Raw genomic sequence first — 26,522 nt, forward strand, 5'->3', positions numbered from 1 at the left:
GGCAACAGGAATCTTTCACTACCAGGTAGTGGTGAAACGCAGAATCCTTCCGGGGTGAATAACCATACGTTACCGAACTCAGATACTGTTCCGCGTGATGATTTAGGTGCCGACGATAATGTCGGAAATGAGATTACCAAAATTTATCAGACTATAGAGAGGTTGTCACGAAAATTAGATGAACTGAATGTCAGTAGGGTTTTCGAACCAGATTTTCCGCAGGACGTTTTTCCGCCACTTAATACCCGACCGACATTCCTTGGTGGTCATCCTTTGGGCCGAAATACGGCATCTGGGGCCAATTATGATATTCCACAGTTGAATTTTGCTGACGTGAGTCGGGGTGGACATAACGACACAATTTCCTCGATATCTCTCACAAATAGTAGTAAGGTGGCCAATGTGATAAATAGTTGGTCCGTGAAATTTGATGGCAATTCGACAAATTTTCCTGTTGGAAAATTTTTATACGTAATTACTTCATTGACACGGGACAATCTAGGAGGAGATTTTCAGCTTCTATGTGACCATTTCCACATTCTTTTGATTGGAAGAGCAAAAGAATGGTACTGGAGGTATCGCAGTGCAGTGGGAGTAATAAGATGGGATCCGTTGCGTGGAGCATTGAGGTCGTATTTTTCAGATCACCTTTCGGATAATGATATAAGGGAGATGATAAGGGATCGAAAGCAGATGGCTGGTGAGAATTTCGACGAGTATTATACGGACGTTTTGAAACTTTGCGATAGGCTCCGGTACCCATTGTTGGAACACGATTTGGTGGAGATGCTCAAAAGGAATTTAAGGCCGCAATTGAGAAAGGAGCTCTTTTACATTGACGTAACTTCCGTAGCCCACCTTCGACATTTGTTACTGAGGAGAGAAGTGCTGAATAGTGAGATTGAAAAGCAGACTTATAGGACTCCTATGAAGCGAGTAAATGAATTAGAGTTAGATGAGGTTGAGGATGTTGCAGCGGATGTTTCTGCAATGGACCGGGGTTCCAATGTTGTCTGCTGGAATTGCAGGAAACCCGGCCATACCTTCGCGGATTGCTTAGAAGAGAGATCCATCTTCTGCTACGGTTGTGGAGCAGAGGAGGTTTTGAAACCGAACTGCTCGAATTGTAAGATTCAGGGAAACGGGAGAGCGGGCGGATTCCGCTCGAAAAAATAGAATCACATAATTCTGTATCTACCCAGACATGTCAATTACCTCCAAGCCACGGCTTCGGATATGAACCTAGACTTACACCAATTATACCCTATCATGAGAGATTGAGACGATATCAGGCCATTAGGAGCCGAATATTTTGTGAATCGATTGCTTTCTTGCCTACTCGAAATGGAACTTCGAAACGGAACACAGAAAGGCTTCGAAGATTTTGGAAAGATGTCAAATTGAACCGAAAATTTCTTAAAAATTCCATGAACGCCTTCACGGATACTAAGGAGGATTTAAGACCGTACGTGAGGTTGAACGTATTAGGAATGGATCTTTTGGGACTGGTTGATACGGGTGCATCTGTCACTTGCATTGGAGGAACCGCAGCTAGATCATTCTTAGAAAGAGATGTACCGTATAGGCGATTGCGTGAGACAATTTCGACCGCAGGAGGCTCTCAGTGTAATATCGCCGGTTATGTGGACTGCGATATTGGATTTCGTGGCGAGAAAAAGGGTTTTAGGGTCTATATTGTTCCGGATTTGAAGTACGAATTGTATTTAGGAATAGACTTTGTGAAATCATTCGCCCTTTTGAACTTGGTTGGCCTAGAGGTTAACGAAGTATCTCGGACAGCTGTGCCGGATGGACATGCGCTCACAGCTGATATGCAGACGAGGCTCAACACCGTAATTGAATTATTTCCGTCCTTCAAGCGAGAGGGCTTGGGTAGAACATCGTTGCTGGAGCATACCATTGAGGTCGAGACTGGCGCGAGACCCGTAAAGCAGAGGTACTTTTCTGTATCTCCCGCCATAGAGCGTTTGATACATGCGGAAGTAGATGAGATGCTACGTTTGGGGGTCATCGAGGTCGCGCCGCCGAACTGTCCTTGGAGCAGCCCAGTCACTCTCGTCAGGAGGAATGGCAAGTCAAGGCTATGTTTAGATTCAAGGAGGCTCAATGCGGTGACAGTAAAGGATGCATATCCTCAACCTAAGATAAGTAATATACTGTCCCGTTTGCCTAAGGCGGAATATATAACCTCCTTGGATCTAAAACATGCATTTTGGCAGATTGGGCTGGCTCGAGATTCAAGGGACATGACGGCTTTCACCGTACCCAATAGGCCTTTGTATAGGTTTTGTGTGATGCCTTTCGGATTGACGAATGCCCCCCAAACCATGAGTCGCCTAATGGATGTTGTTATTCCGGCCAATCTGAGACATCAGGTATTTATTTATTTGGACGACCTTTTGCTCGTATCACAATCGTTTGCGGATCACCTTGAATTGCTTATAGAGGTCTCACAGTGTCTAAGGAAGGCTGGTCTCACACTGAATATTGATAAGTGTAGGTGGTGTTTGAGGCAAGTGAAGTACCTTGGGTATGTCATCGGAAATGGGGTGATAAAGACCGATCCCGACAAAATTTCGGCGATAAGAGATCTATTACCACCAAAGTCTGTTCGGGAGGTGAGGCAATTTCTGGGTCTGGCCAGTTGGTACAGACGATTTATTGATGGCTTTTCTGCTCTGACCGCACCCATTTCCGATTTGACGAAGAAGACGACCCGATTTGCTTGGACGAAAGAGGCGGACGAGGCATTCGAGACCCTTAAAACCCGTTTGACAAGTGCTCCCGTTCTCATTACACCGGACTTCGACAAACCCTTCGTGATTCAATGTGACGCCTCGAAGGTTGGAATTGGAGGTGTTTTGGCCCAGGAGGACGAAGAGGGGGTTGAAAGACCTATATCATTCTTTTCCTATAAACTGAATAAGTCCCAGAGGAATTATTCAATTACTGAACTGGAGTGCTTGGCGGCTTTAAAATCGATCGAGAAGTTCAGAGAATACGTGGAAGGCCATAGATTCAAGGTAGTCACAGACCACGCCAGTCTACAGTGGCTGATGCGGCAGACCGACTTGAATGGTCGCTTGGTGCGGTGGTCGCTGAAGCTGCAAGGCTTCGATTTCAAGATTGAGCATCGAAGAGGTAGTCTTCAGACTGTACCGGATGCTCTTTCCCGCCTGTCGCTGGAATCATTTTCTCTTGAGGACACTGGACCTGATATTGATTTACAGTCCCCGGCGTTTAGTGGGCCCAAATACACAGATTTGCGTAGTTCGATTCTAAAGGAGCAGTGTAATCTTCCGGATCTGAAGATCATCGATAATTTTATATATAAGCGCACGAATTTCTCGGATGGCAATCCTTTTAGCGAAGCTTCGAACTGGAAATTGTGGGTGCCGGGGGAATTAACAGCAGGTGTTATACGCAGATGTCACTCCTCGCCTAATTCTGCCCATTGCGGCATAGGTAAGACCCTGGAGAAGATACGGAGGAACCTGTTTTGGCCTAAAATGACAGTGGAAGTTAGGAATTTTATAAATAAGTGTGTGGAGTGCAAACAATCCAAGGCTCCGAACGTTGTCTTGAGACCCCTTATGGGTGATCGTGTAGTTAGTGAGAGGCCATTCCAGCGAGTGTATATGGATTTCCTTGGGCCATATCCTAGATCGAAAATGGGACATATTGGGATACTTGTATTACTTGACCACTTTTCGAAATTTCCTATATTAAAAGCTGTGAAGCGTTTTACAGCCAGTGACGTTTCCGATTTTCTTCAGTCTTTCCTTTTTACTTATTATGGAGTCCCGGAGTACATTGTGACAGATAATGGGAGCCAGTTTCGGTCGGTACAATTTAAGGAACTCATGGGAAGGTACGGTATTCGACACGTTTTTACTGCACCATATAGTCCACAGTCCAATGCATCCGAACGTCTCAATCGCTCGATCTTGGCTTCGGTGCGATCTTACCTGAAACGGGACCAACGAGAATGGGATGTCCATCTGGATAGCATTTCTATAGCCTTACGTAGCCTCGTTCATACTTCCATAGGTTACTCCCCATACCACGTCCTATTTGGATACCCAATGATTACGCACGGTGGGTCGTATGAACTCCTGAGACGTTTGGATGGACTTAACGAAGGTGAGGATATATGTCATTCGGATAAGCTGCAAATCATTCGACAAAATGTGAAAGAGAATTTGGAATCCGCGTATAACTCATGCCAAAGGATATATAATTTGCGATCAAGAGCCATAGAGTATAAGGAAGGGGACATCGCGTATAGAAGGAATTTTGTCCAAAGCCGGAAGGCCGACAACTTTAATTCGAAATTGGCACCACGGTGGCTACAGTGCAAGATTGTCAGACGAGTAGGGAATTGCTACTATGAATTAGTTGACCATGAAGGAAATCCTATAGGTACCTATCATGGAAAGGATTTAAAGCCGGCATAGTTGGCCGTTTCCAGATATATTTTCATTGGGATAAATGAAAATCTACCTGCTTTGTGACGGCTATATATTTTCTGTCACGGATTTATAACATTAAACACCTTGATAGTGCTCTTTTTATCTACAGTGGTGTCCTCATATAGCTTTACGATTAGGTTAGAGGTTTTCAGATTAGAATAGTTGACATCATTTATTTGCATTGATTTGTATGCTCATTGGCAGCAGCGCCTATTATAGGATGAGGGGAGCCGTTTCGATTGCATTCTGCTGTAAGGGGAATTGTTGGTGGAATCAAGATTTCAATCTCTCCCTTTTTTTTTTTTTTTTTTTTTTTTTTTTTTTTTTTATTTTTTTTTTCCTCATCTCTTCTTTGTTCTGTCATACCTAGCGGTATCATGCTTCAAGGGGACAACATGAATTGAACCGACTGGCGCATAGGTTATGACATCTGCTATTTCAGTTTTAGTGCTCATTCCCATTCAGTGCCGGTGAAGTAAAGATCGAAATTAGTGGCCTAAAATACTTTGGGTAAATACACAGTGAACAACGTCTTGCCAGTGCTCGTTCACGGGTTTTAATTATTTCCTGTCAGGTGGAATTGTGACAATTAGCAAGTGCTATAAAGGTAGTGTTTTTGCATAGATTTGAAGTGAATTTGCTAAATCCATCATTTTCTTCAAGATTTGTGTCCACGATTTTAAAAGGGGTCCACGTGGGTCGACCGATAACTTAAGGCCCCACGTGGCCAATTCAATTGTATGATCCTGGTGATTTGGATATGTATGACCAAAGATTGATATAGAAGGAGGCTTAGTGAATGGGAATTGATCATAATTCTGCTGTCCAGACATTTGGAGTTACACTCGGCGAGGTTAGAGCAGTGGCATACCATTTGGAAGCATTGGAATTTTTATACCATCAGCACAATTTGATTTGGACGACAAGTGCTATAAATACCTTTGTTTGATTTTAAATTTATTTAACCGCCCTTCCTGGACTCGCAAGGTTACATTTATAACGTGGATATTTTGTTGCTGTTAAGTGATTTTGATTTCATTCATCATTTTCATTCATCATTTTCATTCATTATTTGCATTTGCCATTTTCATTCATCACCCCGTGCTTCCTTGATATTTCTTTTTTTTTATTCTCAAATATCTATTCTTTGCTATTCCTTGTTATTCTATTGTTCTCTTTCTCACAAAATTTTAACTCTCTGAGACAGACTTACAGTGGCTGTGGTTAATGGGGAGTTGATCTCGTCTTCCCTCCACCTCCCCGCTAACTTAGGCTACTTGTCTCAAAGCATAGCAGAGAAAAGAGATTAAAAGTAACTAAGTAATGTTGTTGTTGTAACCACAGATTGAATGAGTAACTGAGTAGTAATATTGCAAACTCTTATACTTCTATTTAGCGAGTTTGTTTTGTTTTTTTAAGTACGTACTCGTTATTTACTTTTCATATCAATGTAAATAATAGTTCATTTTGATACATTTTGGCGAGTTTGTAATTATAAGTACATATCATTAGTTTTAATATAAAGTTATTCCCAGCGAACGTTTTCACCGCATGCAGAGGCCTCAGCATAATGGATGTTCGGAGTTAGACATGTAAGTTGTTTCTATCATTCTATCATTATTCTATTGTTTTTTTTTTTTTGATATTTAGATTTACTTAATTACCAAGGTCATTACCTATATAATACGTTTAAGAGAATACCTTTGTTTTCTAGAATAAGAATTGAATAATTAAATATGGGCTAATTTTTGTTTAAGAAGTTAAAAGGGGGCCAAGCCAAAATCGGTGTCCATTCAGGGGTTCTCCATAAAATGAGAAGGGACTTTATGAGAACATAGGTCGGCGTGGGCAAGGGGTCTTTAAGAGCAATAGACCCACATATGTAAGGTGAAATGACTTAATTTTTTTAATATTAGAGTCAGTCATAGTCCGATTAACGTCCTTCCGATATTTAATTAGTACATACTATAGCTTTGCACGTTCGATTTCTTGTTTTGGTCGATGGAGGATTTAAGAGAGCACAAGAACCCCACCCCATCCGGCGAGTCCTAGCCTTTTCTAAGAACGTGCAGTCCTCTCTGAAGTCCGAACGAAATCCTTTTCATACCACTGTTACGTGATAACGAAAAGAGACCATTACAAGATGTTTCCCCTTCTCTTTATAATATTAGCTGTTTTCGATGAATAGCGAACGAATCGAGTGACAAAAAGGAAAACCAAGTTAGTTTGTTAGGCCGTTATTCTCTAATTGAAAAAGATAACATTTTCACTTTTATATACACTATTTTTTAAGTTTTAATTATAAAATTTATTATTAACTAAATTAGTTTTTTCACTATTGTAATTAACAAAAAATTCAGATTCAATTTAAAAAATGATTGAATCAATTAATTTTGTAACTGAAAATTTCAGCAATCGATAAAAATTTGGATTCAATTAAAAAATTATAGATTCAATTATTTTATAATTGAAAAGAATTTATATTTTCAATTAAATTTTTAATAAATGTTCGTAACATTTTTTCTGTGTTAGGAGCTTGACGATGATCGGTGCCACGACATGCAAATGTGTCCACTACAACAAAAACAACAACCATACAGCATTAAAAGTCTGTAGACTGCAGTATACAGCCTGTGCCTTTTGCTTTCAGTAAATGGAATACTAACTAACAACTACTCAATAATTTATTCAGGTCAGCCAGAGGAAGGATTTGACCATTACGCTTTCGCTCCAATAAAAAGAAATTTTAATTGCAGATTCCTTTCTCCAACCTCAAATTACAATTTGTTACCAAATTTTTACCGAAACCGGAGATAAGCTCTATAGAGGATACATTGTCCAACTTTCAATATAAGCAAACCAACATCAATAACAGGGTAGATTTACATGATCTAGAGCGTGAGGTTCAGTGCTACAAGAGAACTTCCCATGGCAGCCGGTTGTACGTACCGGATTGACCCGATGGAATCCTCATCGGCAAGAGCTGCCGCCTCAGTGTACGTGTTCGTCTTTTTTCGTCATGGAAGAGGCACATCCCGGAGTACCTTCTCCGCACGCTTCTGGTACGTGCCGGGATTGAAAAGAACCCCCGGACCCTGGTTCTGTTCGGTTTGCCAGAACCGCCTTCATCATCGGTCGGTGTCGGTGAGGTGTAACCGGTGCATGGAGTGGGTACATTTCCGTTCTTGCTCTGGCCTAACTTCACTACGGGAGTATAGTCATACTGGCTATGTCGCAAGGTGCTGTGTGAACATAGCCAGCAGTGGGGCACAAGCGTCGTGGCCATCGGCGCCCTCGTCGTCGGACTATGTGACCCCCCCGACCACTGCCGTACGACAATTTACGCAACGGCAGCATCCTATCCCTACCATTGCCAGGCCAGTGCCGGAAGTGTATCATTCTTGCAGTTAAACTGCAACGGACTGCGTGGTAAGATCGATGAGATCGTGGACTTTATGAGTCGGAAGAGCATATTGGTCGCAGCGATCCAGGAGACAAAGCTGACCAACATCTTCAGCTTGCACAGTTGTCACGGTTACAATGTGCTACGTAAGGATCGCTTAAGGAATGGAGGTGGGGGATTGGCCTTCGTTATACACCATTCCGTGCAGTATAGACTTATCTCGCCTGCGCTTGACGCTAGTGACCCATACATGAAATGTATGGGGGTAGCAGTCAGGTCTGGTACTGCCGAGATAGAGATATACAACGTGTATATACCACCGGTTAGTAGCTGTGTCCCGATTAATGGCCAGGCTTACAACCCCGACATAAGTGGGTTGCTATCTTGCCATAATCGTCTGGTTCTAGGGGATTTTAATGCGCATCACACGTCATGGCATTCTCCCCTAGGTAACGACCGGCGTGGCATAGCTTTAGCAGAGCAGATAGATAGCTCCACGTTTTGCACGGTGAATGAGGATGCCCCCACTAGGATTACGAGGAGGTGCAGCAGCTCGCCAGACATCTCAATTGCATCCCCTGATCTCCTGAGCGACGTATCCTGGCAAGCCGTACTCTCTTTGGGGTCAGACCACCTCCTCATAATTCTTATCATCGACCGACCACCCGACTTCATAACCTCTGAGCGCCGGACGTTTATCAATTATAAGAAGGCCGATTGGACTGGCTTCAGAGAGTATACCAATCGCCGCTTTAGTGAACTGCCACCCCCCTCTGATGTGCTTGTGGCCGAGAGGAAATTCCGAGACATCATTAACGCAGCAGCCGCTCGCTTTATACCAGCCGGTCGAATACCCCAAGTGCGGCCCAATTTCCCAGCGCAAGCAGTGGTACTCGCAGACGAGCATGATGGGATTCGTGCTATGGACCCCGCTAACCCCAAAATCAGCGAGCTAAATCTAGAAATAAACAAGGTAGTCAACGAACATATGCGGAATTTGTGGCTGGAACACTTGGGGCAATGTTATTTAGGCACCGGTGTAGGCAAACTGTGGACTACTGTTAAGTCACTCTCGAACCCCGGTAGACGGGATGCTGTACCTCAGTCACTTTTGGCGAAATAACCGTGACTGATCCGAAGAGATGTGCAAGGTTGTTCAACCGTCAATTTATTAGCCATTCGCCGTATTCGTGGTCTCCGAGCCGATGAACAGCCATCACAATTTACCGTGGGCGAAGTTACGAATGTCATCCGTGGCGCCAAATCCTACAAGGCGTTGGGCCCCGACGGAATCTCTACATTGATGTTAAAGAATCTGGATTCACCTGGAGTTGAGTACCTTACCACTGTCCTCAACCTGTCATTGAACACTCTTATAGTTCCCGATGTCTGAAAAATGGGCAGAGTGATCCCGCTACTGAAGCCTGGAAAAGACCCGAGTTTGGGGGAGTCGTACAGACCGATCTCCCTTCTCTCACCAGTGGCAAAGACGCTTGAGGCATTACTTCTCCCGAGCCTCGTAGGAGAATTTCCATTCGCCGAGCATCAACATGGATTTCGGAGATGGCACAGCACAACAACAGCTTTGCTTGCCATCACCACACACATTTGCCGTGGCTTCAATCAGACCAGGCCATGTGATAGGACGGTCCTCGTGGCACTGGACCTATCGAAGGCATTCGACACGGTCAGCCATGCCAAATTATTTGAGGACATCGTCAACACGTCCCTCCAGCCAGGCCTGAAACGATGGGTCGCGAATTATCTGTGTGGTCGCCAGTCATTTGTGGAATTTAGGGATAAGAAGTCGAAACACCGTAGAGTGAAACAGGGAGTTCCCCAAGGTGGGGTGATATCTTCGGCACTGTTTAACCTCTACCTATCCTCCATTCCACCCCCTTCAGACGGCATAGAGATAGTATCATATGCGGACGATTGTACGATCATGGCATAAGGCCCCCCACCCATTGATGACATCTGCGATAGGTTGAACGTCTACCTCAACGAACTTGCCTCATATTTCGCTGCAAGAAATCTGAAGATATCCGCCACCAATTCTTCAGCCACATTGTTCACTACAAATACGCGTGAGGTGAATACTGAGCTGACTGATGGTCGATGGAGAAATTATTCCGATCATCAATTGTCACATTTGACAGCTCTTACACGATCTCCCCACATGCCACAGCAATGTGCAATAAAGTCAAAAGTAGAAACAAGGTCCTCAAGTCCCTTGCCGGCAGCACTTGGAGTTCCCCAAGGTGGGGTGATATCTCCGGCTCTGTTTAACCCCTACCTATCCTCCATTCCACCCCCTCAAGACGGCATAGAGATCGTATCATATGCGGACGATTGTACGATCAGGGAATCAGGCCCCCACCCATTGATGACATCTGCGATAGGTTGAACGTCTACCTCAACGAGCTTGCCTCATATTTCGCTGCAAGAAATCTGAAGATATCCGCCACCAAATCTTCAGCCACACTGTTCACTACAAATACGCGTGAGGTGAATACTGAGCTGACTGTGATGGTCGATGGAGAAATGATTCCGACCATCAAGTGTCCCAAAATACTTGGCGTCACATTTGACAGCTCTTACACATTTTCCTCACATGCCACAGCAATCTGCGCTATAGTCAAAAGTAGAAACAAGGTCCTCAAGTCACTTGCTGGCAGCACTTGGGGTGCAGACAAAACCTTGTTGACCACGTACAAAGCAATTGGCCGGTCTGTGGTAAGTTATGCACCGCCAGTGTAGTCTCGTCAACTTTGTGACATCTGTCAGAATGCCGATTGGACTGGTTTCAGAGAGTATACCAATCGCCGCTTTAGTGAACTGCCACCCCCCTCTGATGTGCTTGTGGCCGAGAGGAAATTCCGAGACATCATTAACGCAGCAGCCGCTCGCTTTATACCAGCCGGTCGAATACCCCAAGTGCGGCCCAATTTCCCAGCGCAAGCAGTGGTACTCGCAGACGAGCATGATGGGATTCGTGCTATGGACCCCGCTAACCCCAAAATCAGCGAGCTAAATCTAGAAATAAACAAGGTAGTCAACGAACATATGCGGAATTTGTGGCTGGAACACTTGGGGCAATGTTATTTAGGCACCGGTGTAGGCAAACTGTGGACTACTGTTAAGTCACTCTCGAACCCCGGTAGACGGGATGGCAGGACCTCAGTCACTTTTGGCGAAATAACCGTGACTGATCCGAAGAGATGTGCAAGGTTGTTCAACCGTCAATTTATTAGCCATTCGCCGTATTCGTGGTCTCCGAGCCGATGAACAGCCATCACAATTTACCGTGGGCGAAGTTACGAATGTCATCCGTGGCGCCAAATCCTCCAAGGCGTTGGGCCCCGACGGAATCTCTACATTGATGTTAAAGAATCTGGATTCACCTGGAGTTGAGTACCTTACCACTGTCCTCAACCTGTCATTGAACACTCTTATAGTTCCCGATGTCTGGAAAATGGGCAGAGTGATCCCGCTACTGAAGCCTGGAAAAGACCCGAGTTTGGGGGAGTCGTACAGACCGATCTCCCTTCTCTCACCAGTGGCAAAGACGCTTGAGGCATTACTTCTCCCGAGCCTCGTAGGAGAATTTCCATTCGCCGAGCATCAACATGGATTTCGGAGATGGCACAGCACAACAACAGCTTTGCTTGCCATCACCACACACATTTGCCGTGGCTTCAATCAGACCAGGCCATGTGATAGGACGGTCCTCGTGGCACTGGACCTATCGAAGGCATTCGACACGGTCAGCCATGCCAAATTATTTGAGGACATCATCAACACGTCCCTCCAGCCAGGCCTGAAACGATGGGTCGCGAATTATCTGTGTGGTCGCCAGTCATTTGTGGAATTTAGGGATAAGAAGTCGAAACACCGTAGAGTGAAACAGGGAGTTCCCCAAGGTGGGGTGATATCTCCGGCACTGTTTAACCTCTACCTATCCTCCATTCCACCCCCTTCAGACGGCATAGAGATAGTATCATATGCGGACGATTGTACGATCATGGCATAAGGCCCCCCACCCATTGATGACATCTGCGATAGGTTGAACGTCTACCTCAACGAGCTTGCCTCATATTTCGCTGCAAGAAATCTGAAGATATCCGCCACCAAATCTTCAGCCACACTGTTCACTACAAATACGCGTGAGGTGAATACTGAGCTGACTGTGATGGTCGATGGAGAAATGATTCCGACCATCAAGTGTCCCAAAATACTTGGCGTCACATTTGACAGCTCTTACACATTTTCCTCACATGCCACAGCAATCTGCGCTATAGTCAAAAGTAGAAACAAGGTCCTCAAGTCACTTGCTGGCAGCACTTGGGGTGCAGACAAAACCTTGTTGACCACGTACAAAGCAATTGGCCGGTCTGTGGTAAGTTATGCACCGCCAGTGTAGTCTCGTCAACTTTGTGACATTTGTCAGAATGCCGATTGGACTGGTTTCAGAGAGTATACCAATCGCCGCTTTAGTGAACTGCCACCCCCCTCTGATGTGCTTGTGGCCGAGAGGAAATTCCGAGACATCATTAACGCAGCAGCCGCTCGCTTTATACCAGCCGGTGGATAGATACCCACCGCCCAGAAGCCTTAAGGTAGATCTACACGATCTAGAGCGTGAGGTTCAGCGCTACAAGAGAGAACCTCTACATCAAGCGGCATATCAAGCGGGTCTAAACAACATTCATGCAGACACGGTAGCAGATGCGGTAATTGGCTACCGAGTGAATGTAGTCCTTGGAGAACGACCGCCACCCATTGCACCCGAAGAAATCGACCTCCCCCGGCAAACCAGAGTGGTTCTGGCTCAATTACGTTCCGACAGATGCAGCCGCCTCAATTGTAACCAGGGACCGCACGATACACGTACCTGTTCAACTGCCCGGCCAGACCCACTCGACTCAGACCAAGATCCCTGTGGACGCACCCCATCTTAGTCGCAGAGTTGCTGTGTCTTGACACTCAGCAGAATCAAGCAGACAAAAGATAGAACACAATAAACTGCTACAACAACAACAGAACCTCTAGATCAAGCTGCATATCAATCGGGTCTAGACAACATTCATGCAGACACGGTAGCAGATGCGATGAATAGCTACCGAGTGAATGTAGTCCCAGCCAGACCCACTCGACTGACCTAGATACCTCGGGACGCATCCCATCTTAGTCGCAGAGTTCCTGGATCTGGATACTCAATATAATCAAGCAAACGAAAGATAGAACACACCACACTGGTAGAACAACAACAACACCCGGCACGGGACACAGGCTGGAATATTGAGGTCAGATCTATGTGGTGTTCATTGGTGTCCCGAGAAGCTTAGCTGCGAGCTCGTTCAGAGGTTACAGATAGTGGAATGCTCCACACGGAATAACTGAAACAATCAGCGGTATAGGGCAGTCTCAGTGAGAGGCCGGACGGCACCGTTCTTGCGTAAATACTGAGTGCCTAAGATGCTCGATATGACAAGGAGAGTAATTGGCCCCTTTAAATAATCGATGGCTACCCTGTTCCAGCGGCAAATGGTTCTTTGGACCGGAACGTGCTTGCTCGCATACGAGAGCTTGAAGAGCATCGCCACCTCCACATGAAAATGTGGCTACAACAACAAACTGTTTTTGTTGTTAAGTGATCGCCACTGCTTTTGGGTTAACGTGCCAGCATCGATCCAGGATAACCTGGTTACCCTACGCGATCACGTGTTACTGCCTGTAATGGCATGATATCGACCACTATCCCGTTCAACTTGGCACTGGATGCACCAGTACAAATGACTGGCACTGGTAGAACTAAAAAATTATTTGCAGTAGTTGACAAGAAGCATTGCTATTTTTGATGTTGAGCATAAATACTTAGAAATGTTTGTTCTATCACGATAATTTAAACAAGGACCCCCCCGTTACACCAATGCGAAATTTTCATTGTACAGCAACTCAAAAAAATCGTAGAAATCAAGACTACATACATCTGACCATCTAACATTTTTGTGCATTCTAGAAATGTTATATTCATTGTTCTTTTACTTACGGCCTTCATAAACGGAGCCTCCAACATCGCCTCAACATCAAAGTCATCTGCCATTATAGTTGACACACCTAGGAGCTGATACGAAACCAATAATCCACAGTTAAAAATGCAGGTTTTACTTATTTAGAAATAATGAGTGAAGACACCAAGACAGCGTGACGTCCTTTTTTAGATCGAAAAGTGGAGAATGAAGCAGATATGTGTACGTACCGAATACTTTAGACAAAGCATTTGGTATTTTATTTCTTAAACAATGATGGCACACAACAGGGATGGAAAAGAGCGTACCATGTTGAATTAAGAAGGTCGACCCCATGGTTGAATTAAGAAGGTTTACTCACTTGCCCAGCTGATGGAATTGTCCAACTTCAGAGCTTGTTTGGATTTTAAAACTTTTTACATTTCGTTCCTTTTTTCATATTTTAACTATTTTAATTTATGATTTTCACGTTTTTAATGACAAATCCTTTGTTGTTATTGTTGTAGACACATTTCACTTCATTTCATTTCATTTATTAACCAAATATGTAATATAAAGCCAATAAGGCCCATAAAATTTCATTTTCATGTGGTCCACAAAGACCAGACCTTATGTTCCAGCCTATGTGGTACACACAGCCTTGTAGTTGCTACACATGATATCAAATAAAAACTAAAATGTTAATACGGAAGTTTCCAGAAATTTTTCAGCCTGGTGGGAATTTTCGCCACCTTCGCCATAGGGCAAGTGGCGACACTATAAAATCTCGTTTATACTGTTCATTGAATCCGAATTCAAAGCTCCCGTCAGCTGAATTTATATAGGGAAAACTGAAAAACGGGATTTAATATTTTTCAAAAAGTGGAATTGTGTAAATAGTTTTAATGAAAATTGTTTAAAACCCTGTTTACCCTGCTCATTATATCCGGATTCAAGGCTCTCGTCAGCTGATTTTATAAAGGGAAAACAGATGATCGATCCATTAAATCTCTATATAAAAAGCAGAACAAGCGGTAAATGGCAAAAAAATCAAAGTGGCAACACTTGAAACCTTTGTATGTTTTATTGGTTTCAATAGTTCGTTTTTATTACTTATTTGCGAAAAATATAAATTAAATAAAGAAAGCAAAAAATGTAGATAAAAAAAACGTGTTTTGGAATGGAAAAACATTTAATTTCTGTAAAAAATCCGCTCGTGGAACAATTAAAAATTTCCGCGACCATTCCGAAAGCAGAATAGAATACAAACCGTTAAGCTGAGTATTCTTTTCAGTTTCCGAATTGTTGCGAAAAACTTTGACAAAATATATTTTTTTGTAACACAAATACATAAAATTGTTAGTATTGACTTAACATTACAATCATATTACACTAGGAATAATTGTTTTTGAATACTCCTTTTAAGCCATTATGGTTGGTACTATGTTCGTTTTTCACCGTTGAAAAGAAATTTTTTTTCGCGATTACTTATTTGAACCACTATGCAAAAAAAAGAGATAAAATAATAATTTAATAAAATTTTACCAAAGTAATGAGGGAATGTGTAACTGAATGAAATCGGCGAGCCGTTTTGCTTTAAAATCTATTATTTAAAAAATGTAATAGGCGAAAAATATAGTACCAGCCTTTAAGCTTAGTACTGGCTTAGTACGAATTTCGACTGGCTCTTTTCTCAGAACATAAACAAAAGTCAAACAACAACACACAACAGTATTGAGGCAGAGTTGATTCGGCCCATTTCGTGAGCATTAAAATACATTTGCAATTAAATTGTGCGAAATTTATGCTGATGCAGCGACATGTCGCTACTATTTTGCTCATAGAACTCAGTACCACTTGTACGGAATGTGTTCGCATTATCTTCGTCACCATTTTTTATAGCGCGTTTTTGTTGTTGTTCGTGTGAAAAGTCGAAGTAAGTTCAAGGCTTTAGTGTAAAAAATACATTTATTTATTTCACATGATTTCGTCTTAAAGCTGGTACTATAGTCGCTTTTCGCTATATTTTACGCCGATTACTTTTTTTAGTTAAATATTAGATTTTAAAGCAGAAAAACTTTCTGATTTCATTAAGTAGCACACTCCCGCATTGCTTATGGCAAAATTTTAATAAAATTTTTATTTTACCATTGTTTTTTTTAACAGTTGCATCAAGACATTTATTCGCCACACATGGTACAATGAAAAGGTATGGTCATTAAGTTAGGTTAGGTAAGAGTGGCAGTCCTTTACCGACTCACTTAGACAATTTGACGTCCATTGTAATACCACAGTAGCGACAGACCAAGGCTTCTGGCGGGAATCGACCCCACGCCCCTGCACTGGAAATCCAAGCACGCTACCAACTCAGCTACCGGGGCGCCCATGGTCATTAGCACAATAACAAAAATCTAAACCCTACGATACTACCAAGATATATTCATTTAAAGGTAACAGTTGCCCAATAACAAAATATTTGGTGCGCTATCTGTCAAAATTAGTGATAAATGCTTTTCTGATTTTGTGTATGTAGCTAGTTTGCGTTCTTCTTCGTTGTTTGTGCGCACTTCGCGAGAAAAAATTGTACTCAGCTGTTTACGGTACACTACCTTTCCGTGGAAAGCTCCGTTATTATGCGGAGCAGTTGCAAATGCGGCCGCGGGCAGTCAGCGATTTTCAAGAGGATAGTCTCAGTGAGGAGTCAGGTGGTACTGGCTCTTAATTAAATACTGAGTGCCAATGATACTCGAGATGACAAGGCGAGTTATTGGCGTTACAAGCGGCTCGCCACAACGAGGGATAAGTGTGCAATCCCACAAAACCCATACGGTTGGGGCGCTGGGCCAGTAACCCGCCCCCGAAAAACTGAGAACCATTATGAGAAACAAAGGAATAGTAAAAACGGACCCCACCCCCAACGTTGACGACCCACGCAAACGAAAAAAGGACCATGATTTGCGGATCTGCACCTGGAATGTCCGCACTCTTTATAGAGAAGGTGAAGTATACGCGCTGGCGGATGTATTAGAGAAATACAAGGCAGATATTACCGCCTTACAGTAAGAGCGATGGACTGGGAATGACGTCACTACAACACCAAACGGTGACGAACTATACTTTAGCTGCCATAACACGAGCCACGAATTTGGTTGTGGATTTGTGGTGAGTTGGAGACTGAAACACTTTGTATACAGCTTTACTCCGGTGGATGAGAGGCTAGCCACAATCCGCATAGAAGCCAAATTCTTCAACATCAGCCTTATTTGTGCCCATGCCCCGACGGAAGACAAAAACGAGCAGACCAAGGATATTTTCTACGAGCGCTTACAGAGAGAATATGACCGCTGCCCTGCCCATGATAATAAAATCGTTCTGGGAGATTTTAATGCGAAGATGGGAAGGAAGACATTTTTGGTCCAACAGTAGGAAAGTTTAGCCTCCACAAGATAACGTCTAGTAATGGGTTGAGGCTGATAGATTTCGCCGCGGCAAAAAACAAATTGATCATGTTGTGATAGATGGAAGACATTCATCCAGCGTGTTAGATGTAAGATCGATCCGTGGAGCATATATAGATTCAGATCAATACCTTGTTGCAGCAAAGGTTTGCACCCGTTCGAACATGGCGAGGAAAGTACGATTTGACACTGCACGGAAGCTGGACATTAAAAAGCTGCAAATACAACAAATGGCAGCGGCATACTCCACTCGACTGGCCCAACTGCTTGATGAAAGCACTCCTTTTTCAGATGATATAATGGCGCAGTGGCAAACTGTTGCCCACTCCATGGAAAATGCAGCGAAATCCGTACTTGGTTAACGGAAGCCTCCTCCAAGAAACCCATGGTATGAACAAGAGTGTCGAGATGTTACTGAAGCCAAGAATGCGGCTTGTAGAGCAACTCTGCAATCAGTAGCAACGCGCTATTCCACAGAAAGAAAAAGGAAATGGAAAGATGTGAGTGCGAGCGAATTGAGATGTACAGGAGTCAGAATGAAGTCCGGAAATTCTACCAAAGAATTAAACACCAAACAGATGGCTTTGGTGCAGGCACTCCTCCTGCAGAGACAAAGATGGAAATCTGGTAACTGACACAGATAACATGCTGAGGATATGGAAAGAACATTTTACCCAACTGCTAGTGTCCGACGTTGGCGACGAAGGGGATACCACAGAACCAATCAATGATGATGGTATAGAATGTTTACCTCCTAGTCAGAATGAGGTCCAAGTAGCAGTGATCCGACTAAAGAACAACAAGGCATCAGGAGCCGACGGGTTACCCGCTGAACTGTTTAAGACCGGATGCGACACGCTGATAAGCGTATGCATCAGCTTATCTGCGCAATTTGGCTAGAAAAACGCATACTCGATGATTGGAACCTCAGCATACTATATCCCGAACACAAGAAAGGAGACAAGACGGAATGTGCCAACTACAGAGGAATAAGGTTCCTCCCCATCGCATACAAGATACTCTCGAGCGTACTGTGTGAAAGATTAAAACCTAAAGTTAATGAGATAATTGGGCCCTATCAATGCGACTTTAGACCTGGTCCTGCAAAAGACCCGAGAAGAACAAATCAACACCTACCATCTCTTTGTTGACTACAAAGCCGCCTTAGATACTCCTTTACGTTCAAAGTATTTCAAGCCATGTCTTGAGTTTGGTATTCCCGCAAAATTAATAAGACTCTGCAGGATGACACTTGCTGATACGCGTTCCACAGTAAGAATAGGAAAGAATCTCTCCGAACCATTTAATACCAAACGACAAGGAGACAGGTTATCGTGTGATCTCTTTAATATCTTGTTGGAGAAGATTATACGAGATGCAGATGTGAATAGATATGGCACACTAATCACAAGAGAACACATGCTACTCGCCTATGCCGACGACATCGGTATCACCGGAAGTTGTAACTGCAGCCTTTGAAAGAACCGAAAAAGAGTCAGTTGAAAGTGGGACTGGCTGTAAGTGGAGATAAGACCAAATGAATGGTTTCAACCGACCAGATAAAGAAAATGGAGAAAGTTGGGAATCACAGTTCAGTAACTTTATCTACCTCGGCACCGCCGTAACCGAAACGAATGACACCAGTTTTGAGATTAAGCGAAGAATAGTACTGGCAAACAGATGCTACTTTGGACTAAGTAAGCAGTTTAAAAACAAGGCCACCTCTCGACAGACGAAGCTTACACTATACAAGACACTGATAAAATATATGGACCAGTTTGCGTTAATGGAGAATATAGGCGACGTATGAACCACGAGCTGTCTGAGCTGTATGACGACGATAGCATAGTTATACACATTAAAATACAACGGCTGCGTTGGCTAGGTCATGTTATCAGAATGGATGAAGAAGTTCCAGCAAAGAAGTTTTTTGAAGGCAAACACGGTGGTACACGCAAACCTTGAAGACCAAAAGCACGATGGAAAGATTGAGTTGTGGAAGACACCTCGAAACTTGTTGTTAGAGATTTTAGCATGAGCGCAGAATATCGACGCGCTTGGAACGCTATTCTACATTCGGCTTGTGGAACAAATATTCTTTCATAGCCAACTAAAGCAGGATTCACTGAATAAGGTTAAGCCAAGCGATCAGCCGATATACTTTTTTTTTAATATTTGGCAGTACTTGGCATTGAGGATGTCAACTTGTTCTCTTTTTACATTCATTCTTTGTTTACGTTTTCTCCTATATGATGACATTTTCAATCGTCAGATTTGACATCCTTAATGATGTTTATGGGGCCTATCCACTTTGTGTTTTTGCATGTGACCTAACCTTCTATTAGTGAATCCTGCAACTAAAGCAAAGCAAAACCTGTAAATATGTCATGGATTCTACCTTGGGTGGCAAATGCCGTTGAAATGTCAAAGTGGTTTTAAAAATTAACTTTGTTTTACAACCTATCTTCTACAAATATGTTTTATATTTGTATTTTTATCATTGTAACACTATTTGTTGCATGGCCCTCTGTGGGTTTTGTCTGCCTGCCACGGGTGTGTTCTGAAGAGCCCCAGCAATTGGTGATGGCCAGAGGGCTGTACTGGTCGGTTTGCCTTCATGTGTTGTGCTTTGCCATTTCATGTGTTTAGATTCCCTACCATATGGGAGTCGGTGTTGGCTCGTATGTCTCAATGGGGCTATGTATGTGTGATGCATGAGAAGGTAAATGCGGCGGTGTGACCGGTATGGGGAGTGAACGGTATGGTTGGCGATCTCAGGTGTCGGGAATTAATTTAATTTATGCTTAAACGCCCAGATATTTGTGGGCTGTTTTTTTTTATTCTGACAGTTCCAATAATTAAATAATTTGCCAATTATGTTGGGCACGTGGTGGTTGGTCAGTGGACAGAATATTCTGACGACGCAGAGTTATCGATTATGATTCACATCGAGTATCGATTTGTGAATATTCGGAGGACGGGTACTGGGTACACCCACAATGACCGTACGTCACGACGCCTTACGACGTGTGCGTTGGGGCGTAATAAGGAATGTTAATAATGATGTTCATAGGAATATGATCAGAATGATTTAATAAATTTCATTTTTAATTATTTGCGGAGTTTTGGTTTTAATAAGGTGTATGGCCCAGTGGGTCAGATAGAGTGGATGGTAATGCAAGAAATATTAGTACGAGAAATCGTACGACTTATCGTTGGTCTATGGTTTGAAATGGGATGACGGTTAATCTAATGATCATTCCCAATAGAATGACAGGGACGGTCAAGAAGACGGCAGAAGGTGAAACGCCAAGAAAATTTGGGAAAATACGGAAAATGGCCAAAGAAGATATTAAGGCAAAATGGTCGTCTTGGAAAATACGCGTCTGGCGCGAAAAATACGGACCATATAAATAGACGACGAGAAAAATCCAGCTTCATTGTACATCAGTGGACCGACTGTAACAAGTGTTTTGTGTTTCAATCCAGAGGGATTGCCAATTGTAAAAGAATAACGTATTAAAGACTTTGTGTGTGAACTTTTATTTGTGTATCATACAATGTGAGTAGCCAAATTAAAAGTGGATGTTTGACCGATGTAGTGAATGTTTCGTGGTGTTTGGTTTCTATTTTCTTCGTATAGATAAACAAAATTTGGAACTGCACTGGCCTTCCTTGTAGAGTGGACGGAGGCCAGTGTCATTTTTTTTCTGGTTTGGTCAACGAGCAGAGTGCCTCTTTGATGAAGTGTTGTGCCCAGCAGATTTGCAAGTACTTTTGCCGTGTGAATCCGATTTATGTTAAAAGTGTTGCTGGCGTTAGAGTTGTATCCCACGAGAAAGTTTGGCCGTTGGGAGATATATGATTAAAGCTCGACTGCGAAGTTTCCATCTAAGAAGATTTCGCCTGGCGCTTCCCCTCCCGCTGCTACAGGCTATCTAAAACAAGAGAAAAGCTCAAACCAATCAGAAATTTGCCGTGTAAATTAAGGTAAAAAGACTTACCGTAACTGTGTGTCCGTCTATATGTACTGGTGTAGAAAAACCATTGTTATAATTTGATGACTACGATAAATCTGCAGAAAAGAAATTAAAAAAAAAAAAATATTATTAGCTATTATTAGAAACTAAGTAAAGAAAAGATGTATAAAAAGTTATAGTAGATAGTTTATCTTAGGGAATAGGGAAATAAAGAAAAATCAAAGTGTAAAGAAATAATACTAGCTGGTAAAAAGAATTTAAAGGCTGAGGGAATCAGAGAAAAAAGGGATTTAGCACCTGTGATTATTTGTGTGTTTTGGTAGCAATAAAGTGGTTGCTATTCCGCCTAATCGAGCTCCATTAGTCGAGGTTAGATTGAGTTAGCAAAAGCGCCAAACTAAGAGGCGAATCGTATTGCAGGACTAAGGGCAGTTTTTGATCTATGGTTAACTCCAGAGTAAGCCAACGTTAATGAAAAGAAATTAGTATTGTTTTCTAATGTGGTAGCTATATATAAAAAAAGGAAAATTTACATGTTATAATATATTAAGTTATTAGTCTAGAAAAAGAAGAATATATCGATAGAATCAAAATTTATTAATTCATTTACCACCATTCTTAATCCTTAATAAATAATTATGTTTGTTTAATGTAGTAATATTAAAATTATGATGTTTGTGTAATCCTTTCAGTGGAAGGGGATTGAATGAGGTAAGTGTGTAAATAAAGTGTGTGGTCATTGGGGTCCGAATAAAATTGTATCTATAGGAGCCTTCGGACCAAGGAAGGGAGGGCCCAGTGCTGGACACTTCTATCAAAGTCCCTATGTCAGTGCAGTGTGGTTGTGAGTTATGTTTAGTGGATCGTTTTATTTCTATCTTGTTATTCCTCTGGGGTTGACTTGGCGGGTTGAGTTCCCATGGCCCATTGCGAGTGATTGAGCTAGACGGAAGGCCAATAGTCATCGCCGTTATAGAGGCACATAACAGATATGGCGCCCAATCTAAAAGGAAGAAGAAATAAGCGAACGGCGCGTTGCAAGATGGCGGCATCAAGTGACGCCACTCATGCAAATGCGGTGTTGAGCTGTGATTATATGTGCAATAAGACCAAAGTGCATTTCAATAGAATACTAGATCGTTTTTACAATAGACCAAATGGAATTTCGAATTATCTTTGAATGAGCTGTGATATAGTATAGTATCCAAACTGGATTTATTTGGTTTGTTAATGTGCAATATTATATCAGGACCAGTAAAGATAGACATTTTACCATAATTCAGCGGATAAGTGCAATATCTTGTTAGCTCCAATTTGGACAACGATTGTGTAGTGTTTGTCCGGTATTTTAATATATTTTTTTGATCCATAGTGCAATAGTAGATTAAGGTAACTTTAATATAGGGAAGGCAATAGCCATTTTGGCACTAATAGTGCAGAAATTTGTTGTGTTGCATAACACCGTTCACCATGAGCAACCCGTGAGATAGATTTAACTCAGATTTAGTCATGATAGTTGAAGTTACCGTCACATTTTTTTTTAACAGTAAAAGACTTGTCTGGATCTGCACTGACGAAATCTTGAAAGAGAGCACTGTTATTTCGAATTTCTGTTCGTAGAAAAAAAAGAAAAAATAAAATATTTATACCACACATTATTTACACATGAATTTCTGAGAATACAATCTAACCTTCCACGTATTGATATATGTTTTAAAGTTTTAAATTGATTTATCGTTGTGAATGTATGTTTGTAGATTAATATTTTGTGTACTTCTAATTGGACACTACGTTTATGTTTGTGTTAATTTCAACATATACATATTTATACTTATAATACATTATTGTTCGGGTTCATTAAATAATAAAATTGGCTAGAAGATAGACAAGAAAGACAGATTTTTTTTGTTTTCGTCTGGGTAAATTGGTCATGAACTATAATACGCGCTCTAAAAAGACTAATAAAAGAGGGCGAACTGACTCGTTTGACATAAATAGATCAGCATATTTCCCTGGGAGTAGGAAGCAGAGAAAAGTAGCGATTACTTCAAATATGGCAGAGAACAATAATAATATGAATGGCTTTCAATTTATTGATTTGGCAGGGTCTATTATGAGAAATGGTCAGGCTAATGATAACGGTCCAATACCACAGGAGGGTGCTGGAAATAATGATCAGATAGACTCTGACGTTCAAAGTTTGGTTCAGGACTCGGTGGCATCGCTTAAAAGGAATCTGGAGGATAAATTCAGTAGCATGGTTCAAAGTGAAATGGCTGACGTCCGTAGAATGATAGCTTCCTTATCTAATAAGGTAGAAGGCCTAGCGGCTGTCGCGAGAGTTGATGCGGACGGGACTAATGCTAATAGACCTCAGAATAGTGCCGGACCTAATGTGTCTAATGAAGCCACGCAAGTGAATAAAGGTTTGACTGTCAATAGGAACCTGAACAGGCCCCCATTGAATACTACGAATACGCAGTTTACTAATGGTTATGCGGCGAATGCTATGTGCGTCCCGAATGAAATACTAAGAATTAGAGTCGATAAGTTAGGCCTCAGTTTTAGCGGAGACCCTAGAGATTTGCGGGTTAACGATTTCATTTATCGTCTGGAGCAAATGCGTGCTCAATATAATATTCCCTGGGCAGAAGTTTTAAGAGATTTTTCATTTTTGGTTACGGGACAGGCTCGGGAGTGGTACTGGCTGTACAGGCAAAACAACGTCGATATCGATTGGGACGGTTTAAAGCATGCTCTTATAGGTCAATACCAATCCCCACAATCCAAATTTGATATTCTAAGGGAACTATTAGAACGCAAACAAAGGCATAACGAATCGGTGAATGCATATTTTCATGAGATGGGTATTCTACGTTCGAGGTTAGTGCAACCAATATGTGAATATGAGATGATCAAAATTCTCAAGGGCAATATCAGAGAGGACATCAAACGTCACGTCTATCAAATGACCATTTCCTCAGTGGAACAACTGCGCATAGAATGTATTGAGGCTGAACGAAATTTTCCTCGTCGCGACACTAGACCCATGCCAGTGCCTTCACGGCCTATAAGACAAGTGAATGAGGTACTCGTTGTTGATAATGAGGGAGCATACGCTCCAAAAGAGAATCAGCCAGACATGGAGGACATTTCGGCTTTGCGTATGCAGCAACAACAAAGAACACAGCTTCAATGCTGGAATTGCCGCGAACCAGGGCATGTGTTTATGGACTGTCCTGCTGAATATAGGAAATTATTTTGTTACCGGTGTGAGAGACCGGATACCGTCACACCTAGGTGTTCTAATTGCCAGCAGGGAAACCGCAGAGCGGGCGTGGAAAATGCGGGGAGCTCACGTCCGACGGACAACCCTGCCATCCAAGAGAAATGAATGAACTAAATGAACCCATGAAGATTATAATCAGCGATAGAAATAATAATAGTACTGTTAGAGATAAGATTTTAGTTAATATTGAAAAATTTACGGCCGACGAAAGGCATTACATATCTCTGGAGGATCGTCAGCGAAATTACGATAAGGTCAAGGAAAGAATTTTTAATTCGGAGACAAAACCACTACCGCAGAAGATTAAGAAGATGCGTAATAAGTCTTTTGAATGGCGTAATATGAAACGATGTCTGATAGAATCGATTCAGAAGGTCACAAATTCTAGGAACGACCCAAGAGTTTTTGCACAAGTCAGTATAGAGGGCCGAATCGTACAGGGCTTACTAGACACAGGAGCTTCGGTCAGCATGCTTGGGAAATCTTGCCAGCGATGGGTCGAGGACTTAGAGGTTCCTATTATTCCTATAACTAGTAGAGTGTCTACAGCTGGTGGGAGTATGTATGTGGTTCTAGGAAAAGTTAAGGTCAAGATTAAGTATAAAGATTCCGAAAAGGAGATGTATCTGTTCCTCTGCCCCGATCTGGAACAGAGTTTGTATCTGGGGATTGATTTCTGGCGGCTTTTTGATTTAGCACCGGACGTTTTGGGCGTAGCAGAAATCAATATAGAGAAAATACAATCTGAAATGACCGAGGAGAAGTCCCATTACAAGTTAAATCCACATAGCCTCAGCTCAGAACAGTCTAAGAAATTGGAAGAAGTTAAAAAGTGTTTCGTTACCTTCGAAGAAACAGGTCTGGGGTGTACAACCCTAGAAAAACACAGTATAAAGTTAATCGAAGGGGCAGAACCGGTAAAAGATCGCCACTACCCAATGTCACCCGCTGTTCAAGCCATAACTTATGCCGAAATAGACAACATGCTAGCCCTGAACGTCATCGAGGAAAGCGAGAGCCCGTGGAGCAATCGCACAACGGTCCTCAGAAAGCCCGGCAAAAACCGATTTTGTCTGGACGCAAGAAAATTAAATAAACTAACGGTCAAAGATGCGTACCCCTTGCAAAACATTGATGGTATTCTGAGTCGAATAGATGAAACCTACTTTATCAGCAGTGTGGACCTCAAATATGCCTTTTGGCAGATCGAGTTGGAAGAGGAAAGCAAACCGTACACCGCCTTCACCGTTCCAGGTCGACCACTATACCAATTCCGCGTGATGCCATTCGGCCTGTGCAATGCAGCACAAAGACTATGCCGGCTGATGGATAAAGTCATTCCTCAAAGGCTTAAAGAGAATGTCTTCGTGTATTTGGACGACCTGTTGATAATTTCCAGTGAATTTGAGACACATTTGCGTTTGTTACGAGAAGTTGCAGAATGTCTAAGAAAAGCTAGCCTCATAATCGGTCTAAAAAAGTCACAATTTTGTTTCCAACAGCTGAAGTATTTAGGTTTCATCATCGGCGAGGGCGTATTGCGAACTGATCCAGACAAAATCGAGGCCATACGGCGAATTAAACCTCCAAGGAACACTCGGGAGGTACGAAGCTTTTTTGGTACAGCCGGTTGGTACCGCCGCTTCGTTAAAAATTTTGCCTCAATATCGGCTCCATTAACTGACAGTTTAAAAAAGTCCAAAAAGTTCCACCTGGACCAAAACGCGGTAGAGGCCTTCGAAAAACTGAAAAAGGCACTTACCTCGGCACCGGTACTTCGACGTGCAGATTTCTCGAAAAAGTTTTACATACAGTGCGACGCGTCCGAGTATGGCTAGGGGCCGTATTGTTCCAATTAAACGATAAAGGGGAGGAACACGCTATAGCC

At 42.5% G+C, this 26,522-nt stretch overlaps 1 protein-coding gene and 1 long non-coding RNA gene across 4 annotated transcripts in view; both read right to left on the minus strand.

The window, feature by feature from the left end:
- The window catches only part of LOC106093677 (RNA-binding protein 39), a 111,633-nt gene extending 97,484 nt beyond the window's left edge, over window positions 1-14,149 (minus strand). For 2 of the 3 annotated variants that reach the window (XM_013260791.2, XM_013260794.2), the window contains exon 1: window positions 13,949-14,148. In XM_013260791.2, coding sequence (XP_013116245.1) covers window positions 13,949-14,002 — 54 coding nt within the window. In that variant the 5' untranslated portion in view covers window positions 14,003-14,148. Of the gene's footprint in view, window positions 1-13,948 lie in introns of all 3 variants that reach the window. The other variant, XM_013260792.2, reaches the window with a different exon arrangement.
- A 6,735-nt stretch (window positions 14,150-20,884) lies between these two features.
- Window positions 20,885-26,181, minus strand: LOC131995736 (uncharacterized). The gene is made up of 4 exons (XR_009397586.1): window positions 22,872-26,181; window positions 21,643-21,852; window positions 21,370-21,440; window positions 20,885-21,303 (listed from the first exon to the last, which is right to left on the minus strand). It is a non-coding gene; the product is annotated as an uncharacterized LOC131995736 (long non-coding RNA).
- Window positions 26,182-26,522: the final 341 nt, after the last annotated feature.

Source organism: Stomoxys calcitrans, chromosome 3 (genome assembly GCF_963082655.1).
Source record: "Stomoxys calcitrans chromosome 3, idStoCalc2.1, whole genome shotgun sequence".
NCBI classification, from domain to species: domain Eukaryota; kingdom Metazoa; phylum Arthropoda; class Insecta; order Diptera; family Muscidae; genus Stomoxys; species Stomoxys calcitrans.